The 26640-nt window shown below is 44.7% G+C and overlaps 1 protein-coding gene across 3 annotated transcripts in view; it reads right to left on the bottom strand.

Annotated features, from left to right (window-relative positions):
* The window catches only part of LOC106590834 (proprotein convertase subtilisin/kexin type 6), an 85747-nt gene that overhangs the window by 51226 nt on the left and 7881 nt on the right, over positions 1-26640 (bottom strand). For all 3 annotated transcript variants that reach the window (XM_045689431.2, XM_045689435.2, XM_082957899.1), the window contains exons 4-8: positions 25710-25853; positions 23229-23305; positions 19386-19474; positions 12531-12703; positions 4577-4789 (exon numbers count right to left, since the gene is read on the bottom strand). In XM_045689431.2, the coding sequence (XP_045545387.2) occupies positions 4577-4789; positions 12531-12703; positions 19386-19474; positions 23229-23305; positions 25710-25853 (696 nt within the window). The remainder of the gene's footprint in view (positions 1-4576; positions 4790-12530; positions 12704-19385; positions 19475-23228; positions 23306-25709; positions 25854-26640) is intronic.

Raw genomic sequence — 26640 nt, 5'->3', positions numbered from 1 at the left:
ACCGCAAGACACAATTGGTTATGTTTACCTATGCCCCTGCTACCAACCAACAGATTTTTTTTACCACATTATGCCGCGCTCTTTAAAGGATACTTCTATTTTGGGATACATTGACTGTTATAGGTTTGTTAGAAAATGCTTATGTTAGCAGTTAGTGGTAATGGCTATGTATACCAAACCTAAGTCTGGATTTACATCTCCTTGTCCCTGGACTGCATTCAAGTTAAGGAAACACATTTATAAGTTTGTAATTTTAAAGAATTGTTAAGGGAGTTAAACAAGCAGTGTGATAAAAAAAAGTAGCGAGGCCAGGCGGGTCATGTTTCAAAAGACGCATGACTCGACCTTCGCCTCTCCCGAGCCCATACGGGAGTTGTACTGGTCTCTCCCGAGCCCATACGGGAGTTGTACTGGTCTCTCCCGAGCCCATACGGGAGTTGTATTCGCCTCTCCCGAGCCCATACGGGAGTTGTACTGGCCTCTCCCGAGCCCATACGGGAGTTGTACTGTAGCGATGAGCCAAGGTCGTAATTCGGGGAGAATTATATATTTTTTAAATATGCTTTAGGCCGTACCACCCTGAACACGGCTGATATTTTCTGATCTCAGTAGCTCCGCAGAGTTGGGCCTGGTTAGTACTTGGATGGAAGACAGCCTGGGAATACCTGGTGCTGTAAACTAAAATAAATACAAATAAAAACTCAAGCCTATGCCTCCACCAATCCACTACTTTCAGATTTGTGGAATGTAGTGAACGCACCCCTGACATTTAATTTAACTAGCATCCATCAATATAGCATCTCTAAACACAGACCTATCTATCTTTTGTCCAAGTTTCCACCCACAAAATACTCACTATCTGTTTTATCGCTACCTGTAAGCCAGCAAAACATTTGAATTTTATGAAAATTCAATGAACTACTTTACAGTGCCTTCAGAAAGTATTCATACCCTGTCACGTTCTGATCATAGAGTGCTCTTATTTTCTATGGTAGATTAGGTCAGGGCGTGACTGGGGGGTTTATCTAGTTTATTTTTTCTATGTTGTGCTCTAGTTTATTTTTTCTATGTTGTGTTCTAGTTCCTTTTTTCTATGTTGGGGTTTTTGTATGATTCCCAGTTAGAGGCAGCTGGTCATCGTTGTCTCTAATTGGGGATCATATTTAAGTAGTTGTTTTTCCCACCTGTGTTTGTGGGAGATTATTTTGAGTTAGTGCATGTTGCACCTCGGTCGTCACGGTTTGTGTTTTGTTTATAGTTTATTGTTTGTTTGGCTAAGTTTCACAATATAATAAAGATGTGTAACAATACTCACGCTGCGCCTTGGTCCGTTTCTACACACATGCGTGACATACCTCTTGACTAATTCCACATTTTCTTGTGTTACAGCCTGAATTCAAAATGTATTTAATATTTTTTTTCCTTACCCATCTACAAACAATACCCCATAATGACAAAGTGAAACACGTTTTTAGAAATTTTGGGCCTGGTTAGTACTTGGATGGGAGACGGCATGGGAATACCAGGTGCCGTAAGCAAAAAAAAAATATTTATATCTAATAATTGTTTTGCAAATGTATTGAAAATGAAATACAGAAATATCTCATTTACATACAGTGCCAGTCAAAAGTTTGGTCACAACTACTCATTCAAAGGTTATTCGTGATTTTTACTATTTTCTACACTGTAGAATAATAGTGAAGACATCAAAACTATGAAATAACACATATGGAATCATGTAGTAACCAAAAAAGTGTTAAACAAATCAAAATATATTTTATATATGAGATTCTTTAAAGTAGCCACCCTTTGCCTTGACAGCTTTGCACACTCTTGGTATTCTCTCAACCAGCTTCATGAGGTAGTCACCTGGAATGAATTTCAATTAACAAGTGTGCCTTGTTAAAAGTGAAATTGTGGAATTGCTTTCCTTCTTAATCTTGGTAAGCAACTCCAGTGTATATTTGGCCTTGTGTTTTAGGTTATTGTCCTTAATTTGTCTCCAGTGTCTGTTGGAAAGCAGACTGAACAAGGTTTTCCTCTAGGATTTTGCCTGTGCTTAGCTCTATTCCGTTTATTTTTATCCTATAAAATCCTTAGTCCTTGGTGATGTCAAGCATACCCATAAAATGATGCAGCCACCACCATGCTTGAAAATATGAAGAGTGGTACTCAGTGACGTGTGCTGGATTTGCCCAAAACATAACACTTAGAATTCAGGGCATACAGTGAGGGAAATTTTGATCTCCTGCTGATTTTGTACGTTTGCCCACTGACAAAGAAATGATCAGTCTATAATTTTAATGGTAGGTTTATTTAAACAGTGAGAGACAGAATAACAACAAAAAAATCCAGAAAAACGCATGTCAAAAATGTTATAAATTGATTTGCATTTTAATGAGGGAAATAAGTATTTGACCCCCTCTCAATCAGAAAGATTTCTGGCTCCCAGGTGTCTTTTATACAGATAACGAGCTGAGATTAGGAGCACACTCTTAAAGGGAGTGCTGCTAATCTCAGCTTGTTACCTGTATAAAAGACACCTGTCAACAAAAGCAATCAATCAATCAGATTCCAAACTCTTCACCCTGGCCAAGACCAAAGAGCTCTCCAAGGATGTCAGGGACAAGATTGTAGACGTACACAAGGCTGGAATGGGATACAAGACCATCGCCAAGCAGCTTGGTGAGAAGGTGACAACATTTGGTGCGATTATTCGCAAATGGAAGAAACACAAAAGAACTGTCAATCTCCCTCGGCCTAGGGCTCCATGCAAGAGCTCACCTCGTGGAGTTGCAATGATCATGAGAACGGTGAGGAATCAGCCCAGAACTACACGGGAGGATCTTGTCAATGATCTCAAGGCAGCTGGGACCATAGTCACCAAGAAAACAATTGGTAACACACTACGCCGTGAAGGACTGAAATCCTGCAGCTCCCGCAAGGTCCCCCTGCTCAAGAAAGCACATATACATGCCCGTCTGAAGTTTGCCAATGAACATCTGAATGATTCAGAGGACTATTGGGTGAAAGTGTTGTGGTCAGATGAGACCAAAATGGAGCTCTTTGGCATCAACTCAACTTGCCGTGTTTGGAGGAGGAGGAATGCTGCCTATGACCCCAAGAACACCATCCCCACCGTCAAACATGGAGGTGGAAACATTATGCTTTGGGGGTGTTTTTCTGCTAAGGGGACAGGACAACTTCACCGCATCAAAGGGACGATGGACGGGGCCATGTACCGTCAAATCTTGGGTGAGAACCTCCTTCCCTCAGCCAGGGCATTGAAAATGGGTCGTGGATGGGTATTCCAGCATGACAATGACCCAAAACACACGGCCAAGGCAACAAAGGAGTGGCTCAAGAAGAAGCACATTAAGGTGCTGGAATGGCCTAGCCAGTCTCCAGACCTTAATCCCATAGAAAATCTGTGGAGGGAGCTGAAGGTTCGAGTTGCCAAACGTCAGCCTCGAAACCTTAATGACTTGGAGAAGATCAGCAAAGAGGAGTGGGACAAAATCCCTCCTGAGATGTGTGCAAACCTGGTGGCCAACTACAAGAAACGTCTGACCTCTGTGATTGCCAACAAGGGTTTTGCCACCAAGTACTAAGTCATGTTTTGCAGAGGGGTCAAATACTTATTTCCCTCATTAAAATGCAAATCAATTTATAACACTTTTGACCTGCGCTTATCTGGATTTTTTTGTTGTTATTCTGTCTCTCACTGTTCAAATAAACCTACCATTAAAATTATAGACTGATCATTTCTTTGTCAGTGGGTAAATGTACAAAATCAGCAGGGGATCAAATACTTTTTTCCGTCACTGTAAAGTTAATTTCTTACTTTAGTACCTTATTCCAAACAGGATGCATGTTTTGGAATATTTTTTATTCTGTACAGGCTTCCTTCTTTTCACTCTGTCATTTAGGTTAGTATTGTGGAGTAACTACAATGTTGTTGATCGATCCTCAGTTCTCTCCTATCCCAGCAATTTACACTCTGTGACTGTTTTAAAGTCACCATTGGCCTCATGGTGAAATCCCTAGCGGTTTCCTTCCTCTCCTACTGTGTAATTAATAACTTCACCATGCTCAAAGGGCTATTCAATGTCTGCTTTTTTTAAACCCATCTACCAATAAGTACCCTTCTTTGTGAAGCATTAGAAAACCTCCCTGGTCTTTATGGTTGAATCTGTTTGAAATTTAACCCTGCAACTAAACAGCTTTCCTTCCATGGGAAAGCAGGCAAAGGCACACTTGATTAAAACATCAACACACCTCAAAACTCAACTATTTTCCTTTTGTAAAACTTGCCACGAAGAGCAGATCTCCAAGTACTAGGACTTGCACACACACACACACACACACACACACACACACACACACACACACACACACACACACACACACACACACACACACACACACACACACACACACACACAATACCTCCTCCACCACACACACACACACACACACACACATGCACAGACACACACGCACAGACACACACACACGAATCACACACATGCACAGACACACACAGACACACACACACACACACACGCACACTTACTATCTTCCTGTCATAGAACTCCCCGCTGCTGTAGGTGGTGGCCAGTGTGGAGGAGCAGACCTCCAGGTACCAGGGCTTGTTGCCGTTCTCTGTGGTGCTGGAGATGGAGATGGTGTAGATGCTATTGGTGTAGCCGTCACATGAACAGTGGTCGCCCTGGCGACCGCCGTTCCCCGACGCCCAAACAAAGATGGATCCCAGACCCTTCCGGCCCTATTTGAGAGGGAGAGAAGGACAGATGTGAACAAAGATGGAGCCCAGACCCTTTAGGGCCTTGTTTGAGAGGGAGAGAGGGACAGATGTGAACAACTGAGCCAAACAGAGAAGATCCAAATCAAGCTGGGTTACTCATCCTTCATAGTTGTTGAGAAATACAACTTGAAAAGAAGATACCTGAGCCTGCACAGTTTGGTTCAGCACGATAGTGTGAAAAGGATATCAGTAGACATTGAAAGTTGATTTGAAAAATACTTCTTTCTCGTTAAAATTATCTCCATTGTAAATGGCCTTCGTACATCCCCCAAAAAACACTTTCTTCTCTTTGTTAAGTAATGTGCTCTTAGCGCTCCACTGAATCAATGCAATCCATTTTTCAACAGAGTTGAGGCCCAGTTCAATACCACACAGCAATAAGGACCATTTCACTTTGTACTTCTGGGGGCACTAAACAATAAGTGGAATTGCATTTCCTTATTCGTTTCATTTGAGTGACTCGGTTAAGTAGATTGATTTGCTCCAAAATACCTTTTGAAATCAAGTGCCTCATATTGAGGTCCTGTTACTGTCTAATCTAATTTGAGTGATGCAGTTCTGTACACTGATTTCCAAAGTTATTTTGGGCAAATCATGTTCGTCAAAGGCTGATATTCATGACGTTTTCTGATCAAAAATTCCTCTGGTCAGGAGTAGTGCACTACATGGGGAATAGGGTGTAATTTGAGTTGCTCAAGTCAAAAGTAGTACACTAGGAAGGGAATGGAGGGTTTCATTGAAACACTCATGTAAGAAAGTAGTGCACTACAATTGGGTTTCATTTGATCAAATGTTTGGTCAAAAGTAGTGCACTATATGGCCCAAAGGGGGTTATCAGTAGTGCACTATATGGCCCAAAGGGGGTCATCAGTAGTGTACTATATGGCCCAAAGGGGGTCATTAGTAGTGCACTATATGGCCCAAAGGGGGTTATCAGTAGTGCACTATATGGCCCAAAGGGGGTCATTAGTAGTGCACTATATGGCCCAAAGGGGGTCATTAGTAGTGCACTATATGGCCCAATGGGGGTTATCAGTAGTGCACTATATGGCCCAAAGGGGGTCATCAGTAGTGTACTATATGGCCCAAAGGGGGTCATTAGTAGTGCACTATATGGCCCAAAGGGGGTTATCAGTAGTGCACTATATGGCCCAAAGGGGGTCATTAGTAGTGCACTATATGGCCCAAAGGGGGTTATCAGTAGTGCACTATATGGCCCAAAGGGGGCCATTAGTAGTGCACTATATGGCCCAAAGGGGGTTATCAGTAGTGCACTATATGTGTCACGACTTCCGCCGAAGTCGGCCCCTCTCCTTGTTCGGGCGGCGTTCGGCGATCGACGACGCCGGCTTACTAGTTACCACCGATCTATGTTTCCCTGTTCGTTTGGTTTTGTCTTTATTATACACACCTGTTTCATATTCCTTGATTATGTTCATTATTTAACCCTCTGGCTTTCATGTTTGTCTTGTCCGTGATTGTTACCTGTTTTGTAGTTGTTGGAGGATTTTCTCCCAGCCATGTTTTATTGCTGCGGGAGAAGTTGGATTATTGTTTTTGAGTAAAACGTTTTGTTTGCACTCATCCCTGTGTCCTGCGCCTGACTTTGATACTTCTCCTATGAAAAGCATTACAGAATCACGGACCACTATAATGGAGTCAGCAGGAGCAGCCAGTACTCCTAGTCCAGTAAAGGAGCGCGTCCAGCAGCACGCGATCATGTTACAGAGTCTCGGGACAGCCATGGATCGCGTGCTGCAGACTATGGACAGTATTGAGAGAAGAGGATTTCCCTTCGACCCAGCCATTCCATCACCACCAGAACCACATCAGACACACATGCTCAACCATCCGTCGTCAGTATCCAGTGGGATTCGGCTCTCGCTCCCGGGAACGTATGACGGAACAGCTGCCGGGTGCCAGGGGTTCCTACTCCAGCTGGAGCTCTACCTGGCGGCTGTCCAGCCGGCACCTTCGGGACGCGAGAGAGTGAGCGCTCTCATCTCCTGTCTGACTGGTAAAGCCTTGGAGTGGGCCAACGCCATCTGGGAAGGGGTAGGCCCTACTCTGGATAACTACGAGGACTTCTCCCGTCGCTTTCGGGCAGTATTTGATCATCCACCGGAAGGGAGAGCGGCGGGGGAGCGATTGTTGCAGTTAAGACAGGGGATGAGGAGCGCTCAGGAGTTTGCGCTGGACTTTAGTACTCTGGCGGCGGGTGCGGGATGGAATGAGCGGGCCCTGATCGACCACTACAGGTGTGGTTTGCGAGAGGACGTTCGTCGGGAGCTAACCTGTAGGGACACCACCATCCACCTGGACCAGCTGGTGGACTTAACCTGTTGGCCTCCCGCGAACGTCCAGATCGGGGTTCGTTGGTTCCATCCCCCAGCCCCTTAGACCCAACACCTATGGAGTTGGGAGGGGCTGGTACGAGGGAGACCGGAGGGGGAACCATTCCATGCACTAGCTGTGGCCGCAGAGGACACACTGCTGGTTGGTGCTGGGGAGGTTCTCCAGGAAGTCGAGGTGGTAGGCGGAACACTGCTGGTTCATCTCAGGTGAGTAGGCACACGACTCACCCAGACCCCCCGTTGCTCACATGTGGTTATCTATAGGATTTCCGGGGTTCTCCCCGCATTCCCAGCATAAGGTGCTAGTAGATTCAGGCACAGCTGGGAACTTTATTGATCGGTCTTTGGCTCATAGATTAGGGATTCCTATTGTTCCCGTTGATGTTCCCTTCCCTGTACATGCCCTAGATAGTCGTCCTTTGGGGTCGGGGCTGATTAGGGAGGTCACGGCTCCCATTGCTATGGTGACGCAGGGGTGTCATGAGGAGAGAATTAGTCTCTTTCTGATTGACTCTCCTGCGTTTCCCGTTGTTTTGGGTCTTCCCTGGTTGGCTTCTCATGATCCTATTATTTCGTGGCAACAGAGGGTTCTCAAGGGATGGTCCTGTCAGTGTTCAGGGAGGTGTTTAGGTGTTTCCTTAGGTGCCACTACAGTGGAGAGTCCAAACCAGGTTTCCACCATGCACATTCCCCCCGAATATGCCGATTTGGCAATCGCCTTCTGTAAAAAGAAGGCGACTCAATTACCACCCCATCGACCGGGGGATTGTGCGATAAATCTCCGGGAGGGCGCTGCACTTCCCAGGAGTCACGTGTATCCTATGTCACAGGAGGAGACGGAGGCTATGGAGACATATGTCACCGAATCTCTGGGACAAGGATACATTCCGCCCTCCATTTCACCTGTCTCCTCGAGTTTCTTTTTTGTGAAGAAGAAGGATGGCGGTTTACGCCCGTGCATTGACTATCGAGGTTTGAACCAGATTACGGTAAAATACATTTACCTGCTGCCTCTTATCGCTAGTATGACAGAATCATTGCACGGGGCGCACTTCTTCACAAAATTGGACCTCAGGAGCGCGTACAACCTGGTTACGTATCAAGGGAGGGGAGAGTGGAAGACGGCATTTAGCACCACTTCTGGGCACTATGAGTACCTCGTCATGCCGTATGGGTTAATGAATGCTCCAGCCGTCTTCCAATCATTTGTGGATGAGATCTTCAGGGACCTGCACGGGCGGGGTATAGTGGTGTATATAGATGACATTCTAATATACTCCACCACCCGCGCTAAGCATGTGTCCCTTGTACGCATGGTGCTTGGTCGACTGTTGGAGCATGACCTTTACGTCAAGGCGGAGAAATGTCTGTTCTTCCAACAGTCCGTCTCCTTCCTTGGGTACCGTTGGTCCGCGTCAGGGGTAGAGATGGAGGCTGACCGCATTTCAGCCGTGCGTAATTGGCCGACTCCAACCACGGTAAAGGAAGTGCAGCGGTTTTTAGGGTTTGCCAACTACTACCGGAGGTTTATCCGGGGTTTTGGCCAGGTGGCAGCTCCCATTACCTCCTTACTGAAGGGGGGACCGGTGCGACTGCGGTGGTCGGCTGAGGCGGACAGAGCTTTTGGTAACCTGAAGGCTCTGTTTACCACGGCTCCAGTGCTGGCGCATCCTGATCCCTCCTTAGCGTTCATAGTTGAGGTGGACGCATCCGAGGCTGGAATAGGGGCTGTGCTATCTCAGCGCTCGGGTAAGCCACCAAAACTCCGCCCCTGTGCTTTCTTTTCGAAGAAGCTCAGCCCAGCGGAGCGTAACTATGATGTGGGGGATAGGGAGTTGTTGGCTGTGGTCAGGGCTCTGAAAGCGTGGAGACATTGGCTTGAGGGGGCTAGACACCCTTTCCTCATTTGGACTGACCACCGAAATCTGGAGTACATTCGGGCAGCGAGGAGACTGAACCCTCGCCAGGCTAGGTGGGCTATGTTTTTCACATGCTTTGCTTTCACTCTTTCCTACAAACCAGGTTCCCAGAACGTGAAGGCAGACGCACTGTCCCGGCTGTATGATACAGAGGAGCGGTCCACGGAGCCCACTCCCATAACTCCAGCTTCTTGCCTGGTGGCACCGGTGGTATGGGAGGTGGACGCGGACATCGAACGGGCGTCACGTGCAGAACGCACTCCCCCCCAGTGTCCCGTTGGGCGCGTGTACGTTCCGTTTGATGTTCACGATCGTTTGATCTGTTGGGCCCATACATCACCCTCCTCTGGTCATCCTGGTATTGGTCGGACGGTGCGCTGCCTTGCGGGGAAGTACTGGTGGCCCACGTTAGCTAAGGACGTGAGGGTTTATGTCTCCTCCTGTTTGGTATGCGCACAGTGCAAGGCACCTAGACATCTGCCCAGAGAGAAATTACAACCCCTTCCCGTTCCGCAACGACCGTGGTCACACCTATCGGTGGATTTCGTGACGGATCTTCCCCCGTCACGGGGTAACACCACGATCCTGGTCATTGTGGATCGGTTTTCTAAGTCTTGCCGTCTCCTTCCTTTGCCCGGTCTCCCTATGGCTCTACAAACTGCGGAGGCCCTGTTCACCCATGTATTCCGGCACTACGGGGTGCCTGAGGACATAGTGTCTGATTGGAGTCCCCAATTTACGTCTAGAGTCTGGAGGGCGTTTATGGAACGCCTGGGGGTCTCGGTCAGCCTTACCTCGGGTTTCCACCCCGAAAGTAACGGGCAGGTGGAAAGAGTCAACCAAGAGGTGGGTAGGTTTCTGCGGTCCTATTGCCAGGACCGGCCGGGAGAGTGGGCCTCGTTTATCCCCTGGGCGGAGATGGCCCAAAACTCCCTACGCCACTCTTCAACTAATCTTACCCCTTTTCAGTGTGTGCTAGGTTATCAGCCGGTCCTGGCTCCATGGCATCAGAGCCAGATCGAGGCTCCTGCGGTGGATGAATGGTTTCGGCACTCGGAGGAGACATGGAACGCTGCCCATGTATGACTACAATGAGCCATCAGGCGGCAAAAGGCGAGTGCCAACAGCCACCGCAGTGAGGCCCCGGTTTATGCACCTGGGGATCGGGTCTGGCTCTCGACCCGAAACCTGCCCCTTCACCTGCCCTGCCGGAAGCTGGGTCCGCGGTTTGTGGGGCCTTTCAAAGTCCTGAGGAGATTGAACAAGGTTTGTTATAGGTTACAACTCCCCCCTGATTATCATATTAACCCCTCGTTCCATGTGTCTCTCATCAGGCCGGTGGTGGCTGGTCCGCTCCAGCAGTCTAAGGTACGGGAGGTTCCTCTGCCCCCTCTGGATATCGAGGAGGCCCCGGCGTATACAGTACGAGCCATTATGGACTCCAGACGTCTGGTGAGGGGCCTTCAGTACATCGTGGAGTGGGAGGGGTACGGTCCGGAGGAGTGAAGCTGGGTACCGGCGGAGGACATCTTGGACCCATCATTAATCCAGGAGTTTCACCGCTTCCGTCCGGATCGCCCTGCTCCCCGTCCTCCGGGTCGTCCCTGAGGCCGGTGTCGGCCCCTCTCCTTGTTCGGGCGGCGATCGACGTCGCCGGCTTACTAGTTACCACCGATCTATGTTTCCCTGTTCGTTTGGTTTTGTCTTTATTATACACACCTGTTTCATATTCCTTGATTATGTTCATTATTTAACCCTCTGGCTTTCATGTTTATCTTGTCCGTGATTGTTACCTGTTTTGTAGTTGTTGGAGGATTTTCTCCCAGCCATGTTTTATTGCTGCGGGAGAAGATGGATTATTGTTTTTGAGTAAAACGTTTTGTTTGCACTCATTCCTGTGTCCTGCGCCTGACTTCGATACTTCTCCTATGAAAAGCATAACAATATGGCCCAAAGGGGGTTATCAGTAGTGCACTATATGGCCCAAAGGGGGTTATCAGTAGTGCACTATATGGCCCAAAGGGGGTTATCAGTAGTGCACTATATGGCCCAAAGGGGGTTATCAGTAGTGCACTATATGGCCCAAAGGCGGTCATTAGTAGTCACTATATGGCCCAAAGGGGGTCATTAGTAGTGCACTATATGGCCCAAAGGGGGTTATCAGTAGTGCACTATATGGCCCAAAGGCGGTCATTAGTAGTCACTATATGGCCCAAAGGGGGTTATCAGTAGTGCACTATATGGCCCAAAGGGGGTTATCAGTAGTGCACTATATGGCCCAAAGGGGGTTATCAGTAGTGCACTATATGGCCCAAAGGGGGTCATTAGCAGTGCACTATATGGCCCAAAGGGGGTCATTAGTAGTGCACTATATGGCCCAAAGGGGGTTATCAGTAAAGCACTATATGGCCCAGGGAATGGGGTGTCATCGAAGTAGTGCGCTACATTGGGCAATACATAGGGTGTGATTAGCTATAAACTAGGTTTCCATCCAATTGTCTACAGATTTTCATGCGAATATTCTAAAATCCACATAAAGAAAATATGCGCATTTTCCCACCAGTGGTGTGTTTCCGCCAAAAAATCGGTGCGTTATGAGTTAGTGTGCACAACATTTACTTTTTGCTTCAGTTTTCAGGTGTCCAATAAACATCTGTAGTTCCATGTGTTTCCATCACGTTTTCAACTCTACAGATAGTTTTTTCACAAAAACTGTTGCGTTAAATAGCAAATGTGCCTCGTCTGGTCTTGGTGCTCTAGCCAACCACTCACAGATACAGTGCAGGTAGGGTCGTCTCCATGATGAGATTATTATGGAGAAGAATATTTACATTTGTCAAACGGTAGTCAAGCGATCATCATGTCACCAGAATAAGACCCACGATAGTTAGTAGAAAGAAGCATCAAGCTCATCATTGTGCACTTTCATCACCCTGTGAACTTCATCATAATTTATTTAATCTGTAGCTAAATAAACTACATGGTTTCCTGAGTCGTAGTGGGAGGACCACACACCATATCATCATGTGACTCCAAGTTTACTTCCATATGATGGTTATTATTGCCTTCCCTGTAGCTCAGTTGGTAGAGCATGGTGTTTGCAACGCCAGGGTTGTGGGTTCGATTCCCACGGGGGGCCAGCACAGAAAAAAAATGTATGAAATGTATGCATTCGCTACTGTAAGTTGCTCTGGATAAGAGTGTCTGCTAAATGACTAAAATATAAATGTTTGTGCATAAAGGCATTTCCACCAGAATTTCTCGCAAAATGAATTTTACCTGCACAAAAAGATCCGGACAGATGATCTGTCGGCATTCATAAAATTGTACCGAAACTTCCTGTTTCCAGCACAGCAGTCTTTTTTAATACTATATGACTTTACTCACATAAAACTGGGGATGGAAACGTGGTTATAGACCATAATTCACCTTTTTGATGCCCATCTCGAAGGCCTGTTTGGCCAGAGGCCCTGGTCCGTCCACAGTCTTTCCATCGTCGTCAGGTCCCCAGCTGGCGCTGTAGATGTCTATGTAGTCAGGTCTGATACCAAGGGACTTAGCCTCTACTACATCTGTCACATCACCATCCAGCATACGAATACCTGCTCACAGGTACACAACCAATATCAATCAACCAATCAATAAATAAATAAAACAATGAATCAATCAACCAATCAATAAATAAATAAAACAATGAATCAATCAACCAATCAAATGCATTTCTAAGTCACTTTTTTATCTTTGTCATAAAGTGTTTTACAGTAACAAATAGATGGTCATTTAGCATATATTTGTGTCCAAAGGTGACTTGCCGTTTAAAAGAATGAGTCAGCGTATTTGTTTTGTTTGTGTAGTAACAGCTAGTCTACCTTGGGTCCCCTCAAAATCCACATGTTGGATAGTTGAGAGCCAGGATATTTTCACATAGCTTTGATAACGATTAGTCAGGTCAGTGATTACACCAAGGAAGGAAGTAAGGAAGGAAAGAAAGAAGAAAAGAACCTACCAACTAACCAAAAAACAACAAATTAACGAACTAACAAACTAACGAACCAACGAACGATGCCGCTTTATAGAATTGAAACAAGGCCAAAGGGTTTGAGGGGCAGAATTAAGATCACACTCTGCTAAACGTGGCATGATTATAATCAGAAGCCTTTGCTGCCAGCTAGGCGACCGCTGAGTACTGAGAGAAAAGTGTGACCAATGTGAAACTATGCCGACACATTTATTCCCTTTACTGAAGCACAAAGACACAGTTTCACTCTTTTGTTTGGTTCAGCCCTCCTCTTCTGCTTTATCTTCCACTCTAAACCCATATTTATTGTCAAACACAGCCGGCGAGAGGGTGTGTGAAGAAGACTGTGTGTGTGTGTGTGTGTGTGTGTGTGTGGTGTGTGTGTGTGTGTGTGTGTGTGTGTGTGTGTGTGTGTGTGTGTGTGTGTGTGTGTGTGTGTGTGTGTGTGTGTGTGTGTGTGTGTGTGTTTGTGTGTTTGTGTGTGTGCCTTTGTGTGTGGGTGTGTGTGTACACATGCGTGAGTGTGTGTTAGAGTTACATGGATAGATCTCTACTCGCTGTACCCTGGCAAGACTCTCTCTCCCCCTTTCCCCTCCACCTCTACTCCAACCCTCCATTGAGTTCACTCCTCCATCCACCCCTCTCCTCATTTCAAAATGAACAGTATGTTCCCAAGGGGGGCGTGAGCAAGAGAGAGTGTGAAAAGTTCTGGAGGAAGTTCTGAGCATCAAACAAATTATAAAGCAGGGGTTCACTCATAAAGGCTGTTTGTTTGCATTAGCAAAACCATTTCCCTCAATTACCAGCTGGCAAATCTGTTCCAATACATTTTATTATAGTTATTTAGAAAAGACTTGTTTAAAAAAATTCAAAAAAATGTTTAACAGAAAAGTGGTGCGTGCATATGTACTCACGCCCTTTGCTATGAAGCCCCTAAATAAGATCTGGTGCAACCAATTACCGGCAGAAGTCACATAATTAGTTAAATAAAGTCCCCTATGTGCAATCTAAGTGTCACATTATCTCAGTATATATACACCTGTTCTGAAAGGCCCCAGAGTCTGCAACACCACTAAGCAAGGGGCACCACCAAGCAAGCAGCACCATGAAGACCAAGGAGCTCTCCAAACAGGTCAGGGACAAAGTTGTGGAGAAGTACAGATCAGGGTTGGGTTATAAAAAAATATCTGAAACTTCCCACGGAGCACCATTAAATCCATTATTAAAAAATGGAAAGAATATGGCACCACAACAAACCTGCAAAGAGAGGGCCGCCCACCAAAACTCCCGGACCAGGCAAGAAGGGAATTAATCAGAGAGACAACAAAGAGAACAAAGATAACCCTAAAGGAGCTGCAAAGCTCCACAGTGGAGATTGGAGTATGTGTCCATAGGACCACTTTAAGCTGTACAATCCACAGAGCTGGGCTTTACGGAAGAGTGGCCAGAAAAAAAGCCATTGCTTAAAGAAAAAAATAAGCAAACACGTCTGGTGTTTGCCAAAAGGCATGTGGGAGACATATGGAAGAAGGTACTCTGGTCAGATGAGACTAAAATGTAGCTTTTTGGCCATCAAGTAAAACGCTATGTCTGGCACAAACCCAACACCTCTCATCACCCCGAGAACACTATCCCCACAGTGAAGCATGGCGGTGGCAGCATCATGCTGTGGGGATGTTTTTCATCAACAGGGACTGGGAAACTGGTCAGAATGAAAGGAATGATCGATGGCGCTAAATACAGGGAAATTCTTGAGGGAAACCTGTTTCAGTCTTCCAGAGATTGAGACTGGGATGGAGGTTCAACTTCCAGCAGGACAATGACCCTAAGTATACTGCTAAAGCAACACTCGAGTAGTTTAAGGGGAAACATTTAAATGTCTTGGCCTAGTCAAATCACAGACCTCAATCCAGTTGAGAATATGTGGTATGATTTACAGATTGCGGAACCCATCCAATTTGAAGGAGCTGGAGCAGCTTTGCCTTGAAGAATGCGCAAAAATCCCAGTGGCTAGATGTGCCAAGCTTATAGAGACATACCCCAAGAGACTTGTAACTGTAATTGCTGCAAAAGGTGGCTCTACAAAGTATTGACTTTGGGGAGGTGTGAATAGTTATGCACGCTCAAGTTTTCTGTTTTTTTTGTCTTATTTCTTGTTTGTTTCACAATAAAAATATATAAGAAAATATTTTGCATCTTCAAAGTGTTGTGTTGTGTAAATGTTGTGTAAATGAAATTATACAAACCCCCAAAAAATAAATTTTAATTCCAGGTTGTAAGGCAACAAAATAGGAAAAATGCCAAGGGGGTGAATACTTTCGCAAGCTACTGTATATCCTTGTGGGGACCAAAAATCCACAAAAGTCCCCACAAGGATAGTAAAACAAGGACATTTCTCCCCGTAGGGACATTTCCCAAGTCCCCATGAGAACAAAGGCTATTTTAAGCTTAGGTTTTAGGTTTAGGGTTAGGTTTACAATTAGGGTTAGGGTCAGAATTAGGGTAGGGAAAAAATGATTTTGAATGGAAATACATTTTAGGTCCCCACAAAGATAGAAGAACATAAAGTGTGTGTGTGCGCATGTTCGTGTGTGTGTGTGGTAAACTCAAACAGAGAGCCTGTTCAGACAGCTAGGTTAAAAAGCAATAGCAATAAGCTATGAAGTCAACGGGTGGAATCCACTTTGACAACATTTACTCTGGCCGTCCGCCAGCATTGCCGCCAGTTACACACACACACACACACACACACAAACAAACAGTGTTACTGTGGTAAATCTATAATTACTTTATTGAATCCTTTACTCCATTAGACACAGGGCTCCATCAAGGATTCCAACTGTGTGTGTGTGTGTGTGTGTGTGTGTGTGAGTGTGTGAGTGAGTGAGTGAGTGAGTGAGAGAGTGAGTGAGTGAGTGAGTGAGTGAGTGAGTGAGTGAGTGAGTGAGTGAGTGAGTGAGCGAGCATCACGGTTTGGTTTCTATGGTGCATGAAGAAAGCTAAGAGGCTCCTGATGTGTCTCACAAGGATACAACCAGGAACTCCAGAAGTGTTTTAATACGAGGGATACGCATGCATTACTCTGACCATGGTTGCCATGCCAGAGTTCTAGTTCTGTATTTGGCAGGAGAGGAAGATAAAGGAAATGTGTGCTGGATCTGGAAATGACTATTTGACAAGAGCATCTTTCTTTACGGTTGTGGAGGATTATTATTTTCTTGAATAGGCTCTCGTCGCCCATATCTCACAATCCATCAGATACACACACACCTGTGTGTCAATTGTCTTTCCCATTATAGAAATGGACATTTCTGTGTTAGCGGGGGAACAATAGGAGAGGGCGTAACAAACCAATACAAACACCATAACAAACCCACGGCCCTCTTCACCCCCCCAAACCCCCCACAGACACACAAACAACCAACACACCTGATTCTACTAAATCAAAACAGCAAAAACTGTTCCAGCGATAGCTCTCACAGCCACGGTAGGTCATTATGGTATCTTGTATAAGTCACTTTTTATTTTGGAGCGACAGAGAGAAATATCATTGAAGTTGTGCCTTGGGGAGGGTTGGTGGTGAAAGGGGAACAAGGGGGGGGGGGGGGGGGGGGTTATGGTGTTTGTATTGGTTTGTTATGCCCTCTCCTGTTGTTCCCTTGGGGGGTGGGGGGATACAGACCTGATGAGAGCTGCGTTCACAAGAGAAACCTCACCGTAAAGAAGAAAGGAGAGAGAGGATAGAGAGCGAGAGAGAGAGAGCGAGACCGAACGAGCGAGGGAGAGTGAGAATAGAGAGAGAGAGACAGAGAGAGAGAGAGAAAAGAGAGGGCGAACGAGAGAGAAGAGAGAGAGAGAAAGAAACGAGAGGGAGAGAGAGAGAGAAGATAGAGAGAGCGAGAGAGAAAGAGAGCAAGAGAGAAGATAGAAGAGAGAGAGAGAGAGAGAGAGAGAGAGAGAGTATAAATACACTGACTTGAAGCAGATGAGGAAAATCAGAGAAGAGGGATTAATGAAAAGGGAGAGGGTCCACAGAGGGAAAACCAACAGTTCTACTGAGTAACATGGATGAGTGTTGGAGAAATAAAATGTAGTTTAGCCTAACTGTAAAAGCTAAAAGGGTTTTAGCCATCACGATATTGCATGGCAGGCTAGCCCATGCATCAATAACTGATTTGTGTAAACGATCTAATCTAGAGCCCATCTAGAACCCAGAACCCTAGAAGCTAGAACCTAGTAACGTCTACTCATTCTTCCCATTATCCAAGCATACCATTCACTACACTACAGTACTGTAAAGACTACTGGTACCATTCACCACACTATAGAACTGTAAAGGCTACTGGTACCATTCACTACACTATAGAACTGTAAAGGCTACTGGTACCATTCACTACACTATAGAACTGTAAAGGCTACTGGTACCATTCACTACACTACAGTACTGTAAAGACTACTGGTACCATTCACTACACTATAGAAATGTAAAGGCTACTGGTACCATTCACTACACTATAGAACTGTAAAGGCTACTGGTACCATTCACTACACTATAGAACTGTAAAGGCTACTGGTACCATTCACTAAACTACAGTACTGTAAAGACTACTGGTACCATTCACTACACTACAGTACTGTAAAGACTACTGGTACCATTCACTACACTATAGAACTGTAAAGGCTACTGGTACCATTCACTACACTATAGAACTGTAAAGGCTACTGGTACCATTCACTACACTATAGCACTGTAAAGGCTACTGGTACCATTCACTACACTACAGTACTGTAAAGGATACTGGTACCATTCACTACACTACAGTACTGTAAAGACTACTTGTACCATTCACTACACTACAGCACTGTAAAGGCTACTGGTACCATTCACTACACTATAGTTCTGTAAAGGCTACTGGTACCATTCACTACACTATAGTTCTGTAAAGGCTACTGGTACCATTCACTACACTATAGAACTGTAAAGGCTACTGGTACCATTCACTACACTACAGTACTGTAAAGGCTACTGGTACCATTCACTACACTACAGTACTGTAAAGACTACTGGTACCATTCACTACACTACAGTACTGTAAAGGCTACTCGTACCATTCACTACACTATAGAACTGTAAAGGCGACTGGTACCATTCACTACACTATAGCACTGTAAAGGCTACTGGTACCCTTCACTACACTATAGTTCTGTAAAGGCTACTGGTACCATTCACTACACTACAGTACTGTAAAGGCTACTGGTACCATTCACTACACTACAGTACTGTAAAGGCTACTGGTACCATTCACTACACTATGGTACTGTATCTGCTACTGGTACCATTCACTACACTATAGAACTGTAAAGGCTACTGGTACCATTCACTACACTATAGTTCTGTAAAGGCTACTGGTACCATTCACTACACTATAGCACTGTAAAGGCTACTGGTACCATTCACTACACTACAGTACTGTAAAGGCTACTGGTACCATTCACTACACTATGGTACTGTATCTGCTACTGGTACCATTCACTACACTACAGTACTGTAAAGGCTACTGGTACCATTCACTACACTATGGTACTGTATCTGCTACTGGTACCATTCACTACACTACAGTACTGTAAAGGCTACTGGTACCATTCACTACACTATGGTACTGTATCTGCTACTGGTACCATTCACTACACTACAGTACTGTAAAGGCTACTGGTACCATTCACTACACTATGGTACTGTATCTGCTACTGGTACCATTCCAGACATCTGTAGACGAGAGAGAGGGGGAAAGGGTTATAAAGAGAAGAAATAGAAAAAGAGAGAGAAATATGTTTAAAAAGAGAGAGGGATCATTGGGGTGAGAAAAGAAAGAGAGAGGGAGATAGAGAGATGGATGAATGGAAAAAGAGAGAGGGAGAAAGACAAAGAGTGAGCGAGAAAGACAGAAATGCCTGCGCTTTCAGCACAGCTGCAGAGAAGACAAAAAAGTGGGAGGGGATGTGAGATTCTGTCGTTTGATTAAAAACCCTCGACATTTGACATCACAGAAACCGTGGCAGGATTAATGCCTTGTGAACGCATGAATGTCCACAGCTTAGCGCTGCAAGCTAGAGAAACACTCTTATTACACCTCTCACACACACACACTTTTTACACAGAGCAGGACAAGTCAAGGTTAATCTGGTGCACACATGCAGAATAATTCTGTCTGAGAGGAGAGGAGAGGAGAGGAGAGGAGAGGAGAGGAGAGGAGAGGATACTCTACCTCCAATGTGTGCGTTGTATGCAATTCCCACAATGCAGTGGGAGTTATTGGCCACAGCTGCAACCTCACCGGCACACCGCGTCCCATGTCTGGAGAGAAAAAGAGGAGAGGGGGAGCGAGAGGAGAGAAGGAGAGGAGAGAGGGAGAGGAGAGATGGAGCAAGAAAAGGAACGTTTTTCATCAGTATGGCTAGTATTAGCCCAGGAGAACTACATGATGGAATGCTGTCAGGCAGAAACTCATACCAATGTAAATGAATGTTATCTTATGGTAGTGCTGGCACATGTACCTTATCTAAATTGGCTGCAATCAAATAAATCATATTTATAAAGCAGTTGTCACAAAGTGCTTTTACAGTAACAGTGCCTAGACCCAAATAAAAATAAAAAGCAGAAGCACAGGGAAAAATTCCCTAGAAGGAAGAAACTTTACTACACTCTTAGAAAAAAAGGTGTTATCTAAAACCTAAAAGGGTTCTTTGGCTGTCCCCATAAGAGAACCCTTTGAAGAACCCTTTTTGGTTCCAGGTTTCATGTAAAAACCCTTTCCACAGAGGGTTCTACATGGAACCCAAAAGGGTTCTCCAATGGGAACATCCAACGAACCCTTTTGGAACCGTTTTTTCTAATAGTGTACCAGGAACCAGGCTCAGAAGGTTCCATCCTCTTTTAGGCTGTCCAGGGTAATACCGTCACTAAACATAAGGACTAGTAAAGGATTGAAAAGAGTTGAAGGTCTATACTAAGCATTTCATCTCCCACTCTTCATTTACATATCACACAAATAGAAGGGATCAGTCCACCTCTGGAATGAAGTAAAGGTTATCCTATCTTCACAGGCTCAGCAGGTGGTGGAGGAGTGAATATTCAACACCTGACACTCTTCCTCATTCCCTTCTTCTCTCTCTCTCTCTCTCTCTCTCTCTCTCTCCTTCCCTTCGCTCTTTATCACAGCATGTTAACACACCTGATAGGAGCCTACAGCCCCAAGGGACCGATGGCTACTGGATAATGACTGTTTCACCAGCGAGAGACATGAAAAACATTACAAAAAAAAAACTCGTACTTCACCTCTTCACAAAAACAAACCAGACTCACCAAATAAATGTTTTAAAGAGAAATTAGATGAGAAAATGTTGTGAAGTTTTAAGTAAGGAAGTGACAAAGACGTTATCGTACTGAATACAGAGATCTACTGAAACTGTAAAGGGTGAATTTCAGCCTTCAACTGAGATGTGGAATTAGTGAGAGCGTGATGGAGAGAAACAGATAAAGAGAAAAGAACTACAAGGAGTGTTGTTCCAGTCCTTTCTCCCGAGAAAGCGAGAACTGAGCTGAGTACGTGGACCAGTACGCTGTTCACTCCCCTGCCGTGCAGCTGGTCGCCTTGTTTGAAAATTAATGTGTGGCCAAACATGGTGGAATATAAAACATGGTGGAATATAAAACATGGTGGAATATAAAACATGGTGGAATATATAACATGGTGGAATATAAAACATGGTGGAATATAAAACATGGTGGAATATAAAACATGGTGGAATATAAAACATGGTGGAATATAAAACATGGTGGAATATAAAACATGGTGGAATATAAAACATGGTGGAATATAAAACATGGTGGAATATAAAACATGGTGGAATATAAAACATGGTGGAATATAAAACATGGTGGAATATAAAACATGGTGGAATATAAAACATGGTGGAATATAAAACATGGTGGAATATAAAACATGGTGGAATATAAAACATGGTGGAATATAAAACATGGTGGAATATAAAACATGGTGGAATATAAAACATGGTGGAATATAAAACATGGTGGAATATAAAACATGGTGTCACATCGCCTCCTGTTAGGCCACGCAGTAATGAGTTTAAGAGAAGAGAGCACCTGTATACCAATGCACACACACACACACACACACACACCACACACACCACACACACACACACACACACCACACACCACACACACACACACACACACACACACACACACACACACACACACACACACACACACACACACACACACACACGCACACACGCACTAATCTCACCCCAGTCCAGGTGCATCCAGTGAACTCATCTCACCAAGGCTGGGTGCATCCAGTGAACTAATCTCACCAAGGCTGGGTGCATCCAGTGAACTAATCTCACCAAGGCTGGGTGCATCCAGTGGACTAATCTCACCAAGGCTGGGTGCATCCAGTGAACTAATCTCACCAAGGCTGGGTGCATCCAGTGAACTAATCTCACCAAGGCTGGGTGCATCCAGTGAACTAATCTCACCAAGGCTGGGTGACAGAGAAAGAACCTGAATGGCTTTCTCTTTAATAGTTGTTTCCCCTCTCCCCCTGATCCCAATTACGTGTCCCTCTACAGCCAGGGGTGAATTACACCACCCAGAGAGAGAGAGATGAAGGAGGAGAAAATGAATAAAGACCTTTTGGGTTTGTTTGCTTGTCAACAAGACTCCAGATTAATTTGATTGCTTGGTGAAGTTTGTGTTGTGACAGAAATGCCTTCAGTGCAGCAATAAGAAACACGATGATAGCAACTGAATACACAACAGGATATGATGAGTGACTAGTCTGTCTGGTCTGGAGTCAGTTTCTAACCAGAGATGAGACGTTTGTCTAACTGAATACACAACAGGATATGATGAGTGACTAGTCTGTCTGGTCTGGAGTCAGTTTCTAACCAGAGATGAGACGTTTGTCTAACTGAATACACAACAGGATATGATGAGTGACTAGTCTGTCTGGTCTGGAGTCAGTTTCTATCCAGAGATGAGACGTTTGTCTAACTGAATACACAACAGGATATGATGAGTGACTAGTCTGTCTGGTCTGGAGTCAGTTTCTAACCAGAGATGAGACGTTTGTCTAACTGAATACACAACAGGATATGATGAGTGACTAGTCTGTCTGGTCTGGAGTCAGTTTCTATCCAGAAATGAGGCATTTGTGTAACTGAATAAGTATAACTCTCAAACTGAATACGTATAATAGAAAAAAGTATGTCAAACTATTTCATAGCAAGCTGCTCAAATCGTCACCAATGGAATGTTGGACGTTCCAGTGGGACAAGTATGATACAAACAACACGAGGTTCAATGACAAATAAAAGAGTGGTACACTGCGGCTGGGGGACATTTCAAAGCCGTCACATTTTCCTGTCACATTTCAAAGTTGTCTTTGTGTCCTCTTTATATTCATTAGCCAGCCTGTAGACGTCAGACAGAGAGAGAGAGAGAGAGAGAGAGAGAGAGAGAGAGAGAGAGGCAGCATATGAACACCCAGCCACATCCACCAGAGATGAAAGTCAAAGTGTTTCATTAAAGTACCATATTAATAAGGATGTACATTAAAACAGTGCATGAGTCATTTAGGTTACATCAGAAGCGTGGTGTGGGGAAGTGGACCCTCCTGTCAATAGCCCAAGGGATGGGTTGATGGAGAGATGGAGGGATGGAGGAAAAGAGCGATAAAGGTACATAGTAAAGGTACATTGGGATGGATGGAAGGAAATATGTAGGAATGGAAGGATGGAGGAATGGAGGTACGTGGTGATGGGGAACGGGGAACGGGGAATAGAAAGGGGTGCAAGTAATGGAGGGGTGAGCAGAAAGAGTGAATGGAAGGATGGATAAGGAGAGGGGAAGAGGGAATAGAGAGATGATGGATAAAGGGACAGGGGAATAAATGCATGAGGAATAGAAGGATGGATGGATAGGTGAAGGGATAAAGTGATGACGTAGAAGGATGGAGAGATGGAGGGAATAAATGAAGGATAGAGGGATAGGATGGGGACTGAGGGATATTTGCTCTCACTTGTTCTCGTTGCTAGAATCATAACGAGGAGTTGGATCATGGTCGTTCCCGTTGACATCATAACTCGCCAGCTGGTCCTGGAGAGAGATGGAGAGACAGAGACAGAGGGACAGAGAGACAGAGAAAGAGATAGAGAGAGAAAGAAGAGAGAGAACATAAAAAGAGCAACAGAGAGAGACAGATAGAAGGAGAAAACAAAGCAGGTATTGCTCACTAAAGGACATAAAACAGAAAAGGAAATATATTGCCATGGTTTTTCTACATTTCAGTCATATCTCATCTCGTGCACTATTAGAGAACCAGTGACAGATTGGAACCAACACCGGCCATAACTTAGAGACGTAATCCAATGTGTCAGGCACAGAAATGAAATTTCTCCGACAAAGGTGGTGTGTTGTTATGGCCTCAACAAATACTAGCAGTGTGGGTGTGTTGTTTTTGTGGACGTACCCTTTTCACACAATCGTGCCAAACCAAACTGTTCTGGCCCGGGTATTTTCTTTTCACATTGTCCTTTCCAGCAACTAAGGTGGTGGTGGTGGACGTTATGTTATTACAGTGGGGGAAAAAAGTATTTGATCCCCTGCTGATTTTGTACGTTTGCCCACTGACAAAGAAATTATCCGTCTATAATTTTAATGGTAGTTTAATTTGAACAGTGAGTGACAGAATAACCCAAAAAAATGGTATAAAATGATTTGCATTTTAATGAGGGAAATAAGTATTTGACCCCCTCTCAATCAGAAAGTTTTATGGCTCCCAGGGGTCTTTTATACAGGTAACGAGCTGAGATTAGCAGCACACTCTTTAAGGGAGTGCTCCTAATCTCAGTTTGTTACCTGTAAAAAAGACACCTGTCCACAGAAGCAATCAATCAATCAGATTCCAAACTCTCCACCATGGCCAAGACCAAAGAGCTCTCCAAGGATGTCAGGGACAAGATTGTAGATGTACACAAGGCTGGAATGGGCTACAAGACCATCGCGAAGCAGCTTGGTGAGAAGGTGACAACATTTGGTGCGATTATTCGCAAATGGAAGAAACACAAAAGAACTATCAATCTCCCTCGGCCTGGGACTTCATGCAAGATCTCACCTCGTGGAGTTGCAATGATCATGAGAACGGTGAGGAATCAGCCCAGAACTACATGGGAGGATCTTGTCAATGATCTCAAGGCAGCTGGGACCATAGTCACCAAGAAAACAATTGGTAACACACTACGCCGTGAAGGACTGAAATCCTGCAGCGCCCGCAAGGTCCCCCTGCTCAAGAATACATATACATGCCCGTCTAAAGTTTGCCAATGAACATCTGAATGATTCAGAGGACAACTGGTGAAAGTGTTGTGGTCAGATGAGACCAAAATGGAGCTCTTTGGCATCAACTCAACTCGCCGTGTTTGGAGGAGGAGGAATGCTGCCTATGACCCCAAGAACACCATCCCCACCGTCAAACATGGAGGTGGAAACATTATGCTTTGGGGGGGGGGGGGGGGGGGGTTCTGCTAAGGGGACAGGACAACTTCACCGCATCATTTGACGGGGCCATGTACCGTCAAATCTTGGGTGAGAACATCCTTCCCTCAGCCAGGGCATTGAAAATGGGTCGTATATGGGTATTCCAGCATGACAATGACCCAAAACACACGGCCAAGGCAACAAAGGAGTGGCTCAAGAAGAAGCACATTAAGGTCCGGGAGGGGCCTAGCCAGTCTCCAGACCTTAATCCCATAGAAAATCTGTGGAGGGAGCTGAAGGTTCAAGTTGCCAAACGTCAGCCTCGAAACCTTAATGACTTGGAGAATATCAGCAAAGAGGAGTGGGACAAAATCCCTCCTGAGATGTGTGCAAACCTGGTGGCCAACTACAAGAAACGTCTGACCTCTGTGATTGCCAACAAGGGTTTTGCCACCAAGTACTAAGTCATGTTTTGCAGAGGGGTCAAATACTTATTTCCCTCATTAAAATGCAAATCATTTTATAACATTTTTGACATGCGTTTTTCTGGATTTTTTTGTTGTTATTCTGTCTCTCACTGTTCAAATAAACCTACCATTAAAATTATAGACTGATCATTTCTTTGTAAGTGGGCAAACGTACAAAATCAGCACGGGATCAAATACTTTTTCCCCCCACTGTATCTGTGTTATATTCTGTTCAATTGTTTATTCATATCCATTAGGGATGGGCACTGATATCAGTTGCAATTTTTCATTTGACAGCGATATCATTTTGGAATTTATAAACACTTTACTTTACTGTAGCCCTTTCAAAACATGAACATCAATCACCATTCAGTTCCCACTGGGCAAAACATAACCCAAATCACAACCCAAAACACAACCCAAAACATAACCCAAAACACAACCCAAACAAAATGCAAATGCATCCAATGAGTCACAAGCTTGATATAGTCATTGTGTGCTAGGAATATGGGAACAAAACGTTTGACTATGTGAAGAGACCCCAATAGTATACTTACATAGTTCTGTGCCAGGTCAGGGTGGTTCCTCTCGATGCCGTCATCCAGGATGGTGACCACCACGTTCTTGCCTGTGTAGCCTCTCTGCCATGCTGCCAGAATGTTCATCTCTGACCGACAGCGATTGTTCTTGTCCGTACAGTGCTGAGGAAGAGGACCACAGAGGACACATACAATGTTAATAGGAAACAGAGGAGTGGTCAGACTGGGGTCCTATGTTAATCAGTACGTATATCTGTCATGTCAACCGATGTGTCACTGACAACCTTAAAAATTGAAAATCTTTATTCAACAGTAATGGCTTGGTTGTCCTTGAGTTTGTCATTTTTTCATCTTTGCATCCCACCTTCTAATTTGAATGTGAGGACATTGAAGAGCAATTCTTGTTCCCCTCAGATGAGTGAAACTGTCTGGCAGGATACTGGGGTCGTGTTAAATAGGTGCAAAAGGTTTTAAAATTAATCTGGGAGGTACTACCAGATATTGTTCAATAGGAACACTGATTTTCATTTTTTGTTGCAAAACGTTTTGATAAGGTGTGCCCTTCTGAACTCACCCAGCATTAGGGTGATGTGAGACAAACATGACCCTGAGTATAAATTCTCCATCCATTATCGTCTCTCTATATGTTATATCACCCAACCCCCTCCAACAGATCTGGGTTCACATATGTGTTTTCTTTCAAATACTTTAGCAGCGCTTGATTTAGCGTGTCTGGCACAATGGAACAGAATAGTCCGAAAAGTGTAAACCCTGCCCATCTGGCATTCCAGGCATGCTTAATCTATCAAATGCTCAAAGTATTTGAGAGAACCAGTTCTGGATCCAAACTCAGTATGACAACACAGCACTTCCCCTACATTTACCCAGCCCACGTTTCTTAAAGAGCATTAGGATTCTGCCCCTTGACTCCTATTTTTAGTATGCATGT

The sequence above is a fragment of the Salmo salar genome, chromosome 11 (assembly GCF_965601325.2).
Source record: "Salmo salar chromosome 11, fSalSal1, whole genome shotgun sequence".
Lineage (NCBI taxonomy): Eukaryota > Metazoa > Chordata > Actinopteri > Salmoniformes > Salmonidae > Salmo > Salmo salar.
This window is presented reverse-complemented; position numbering and strand designations above follow the sequence as displayed.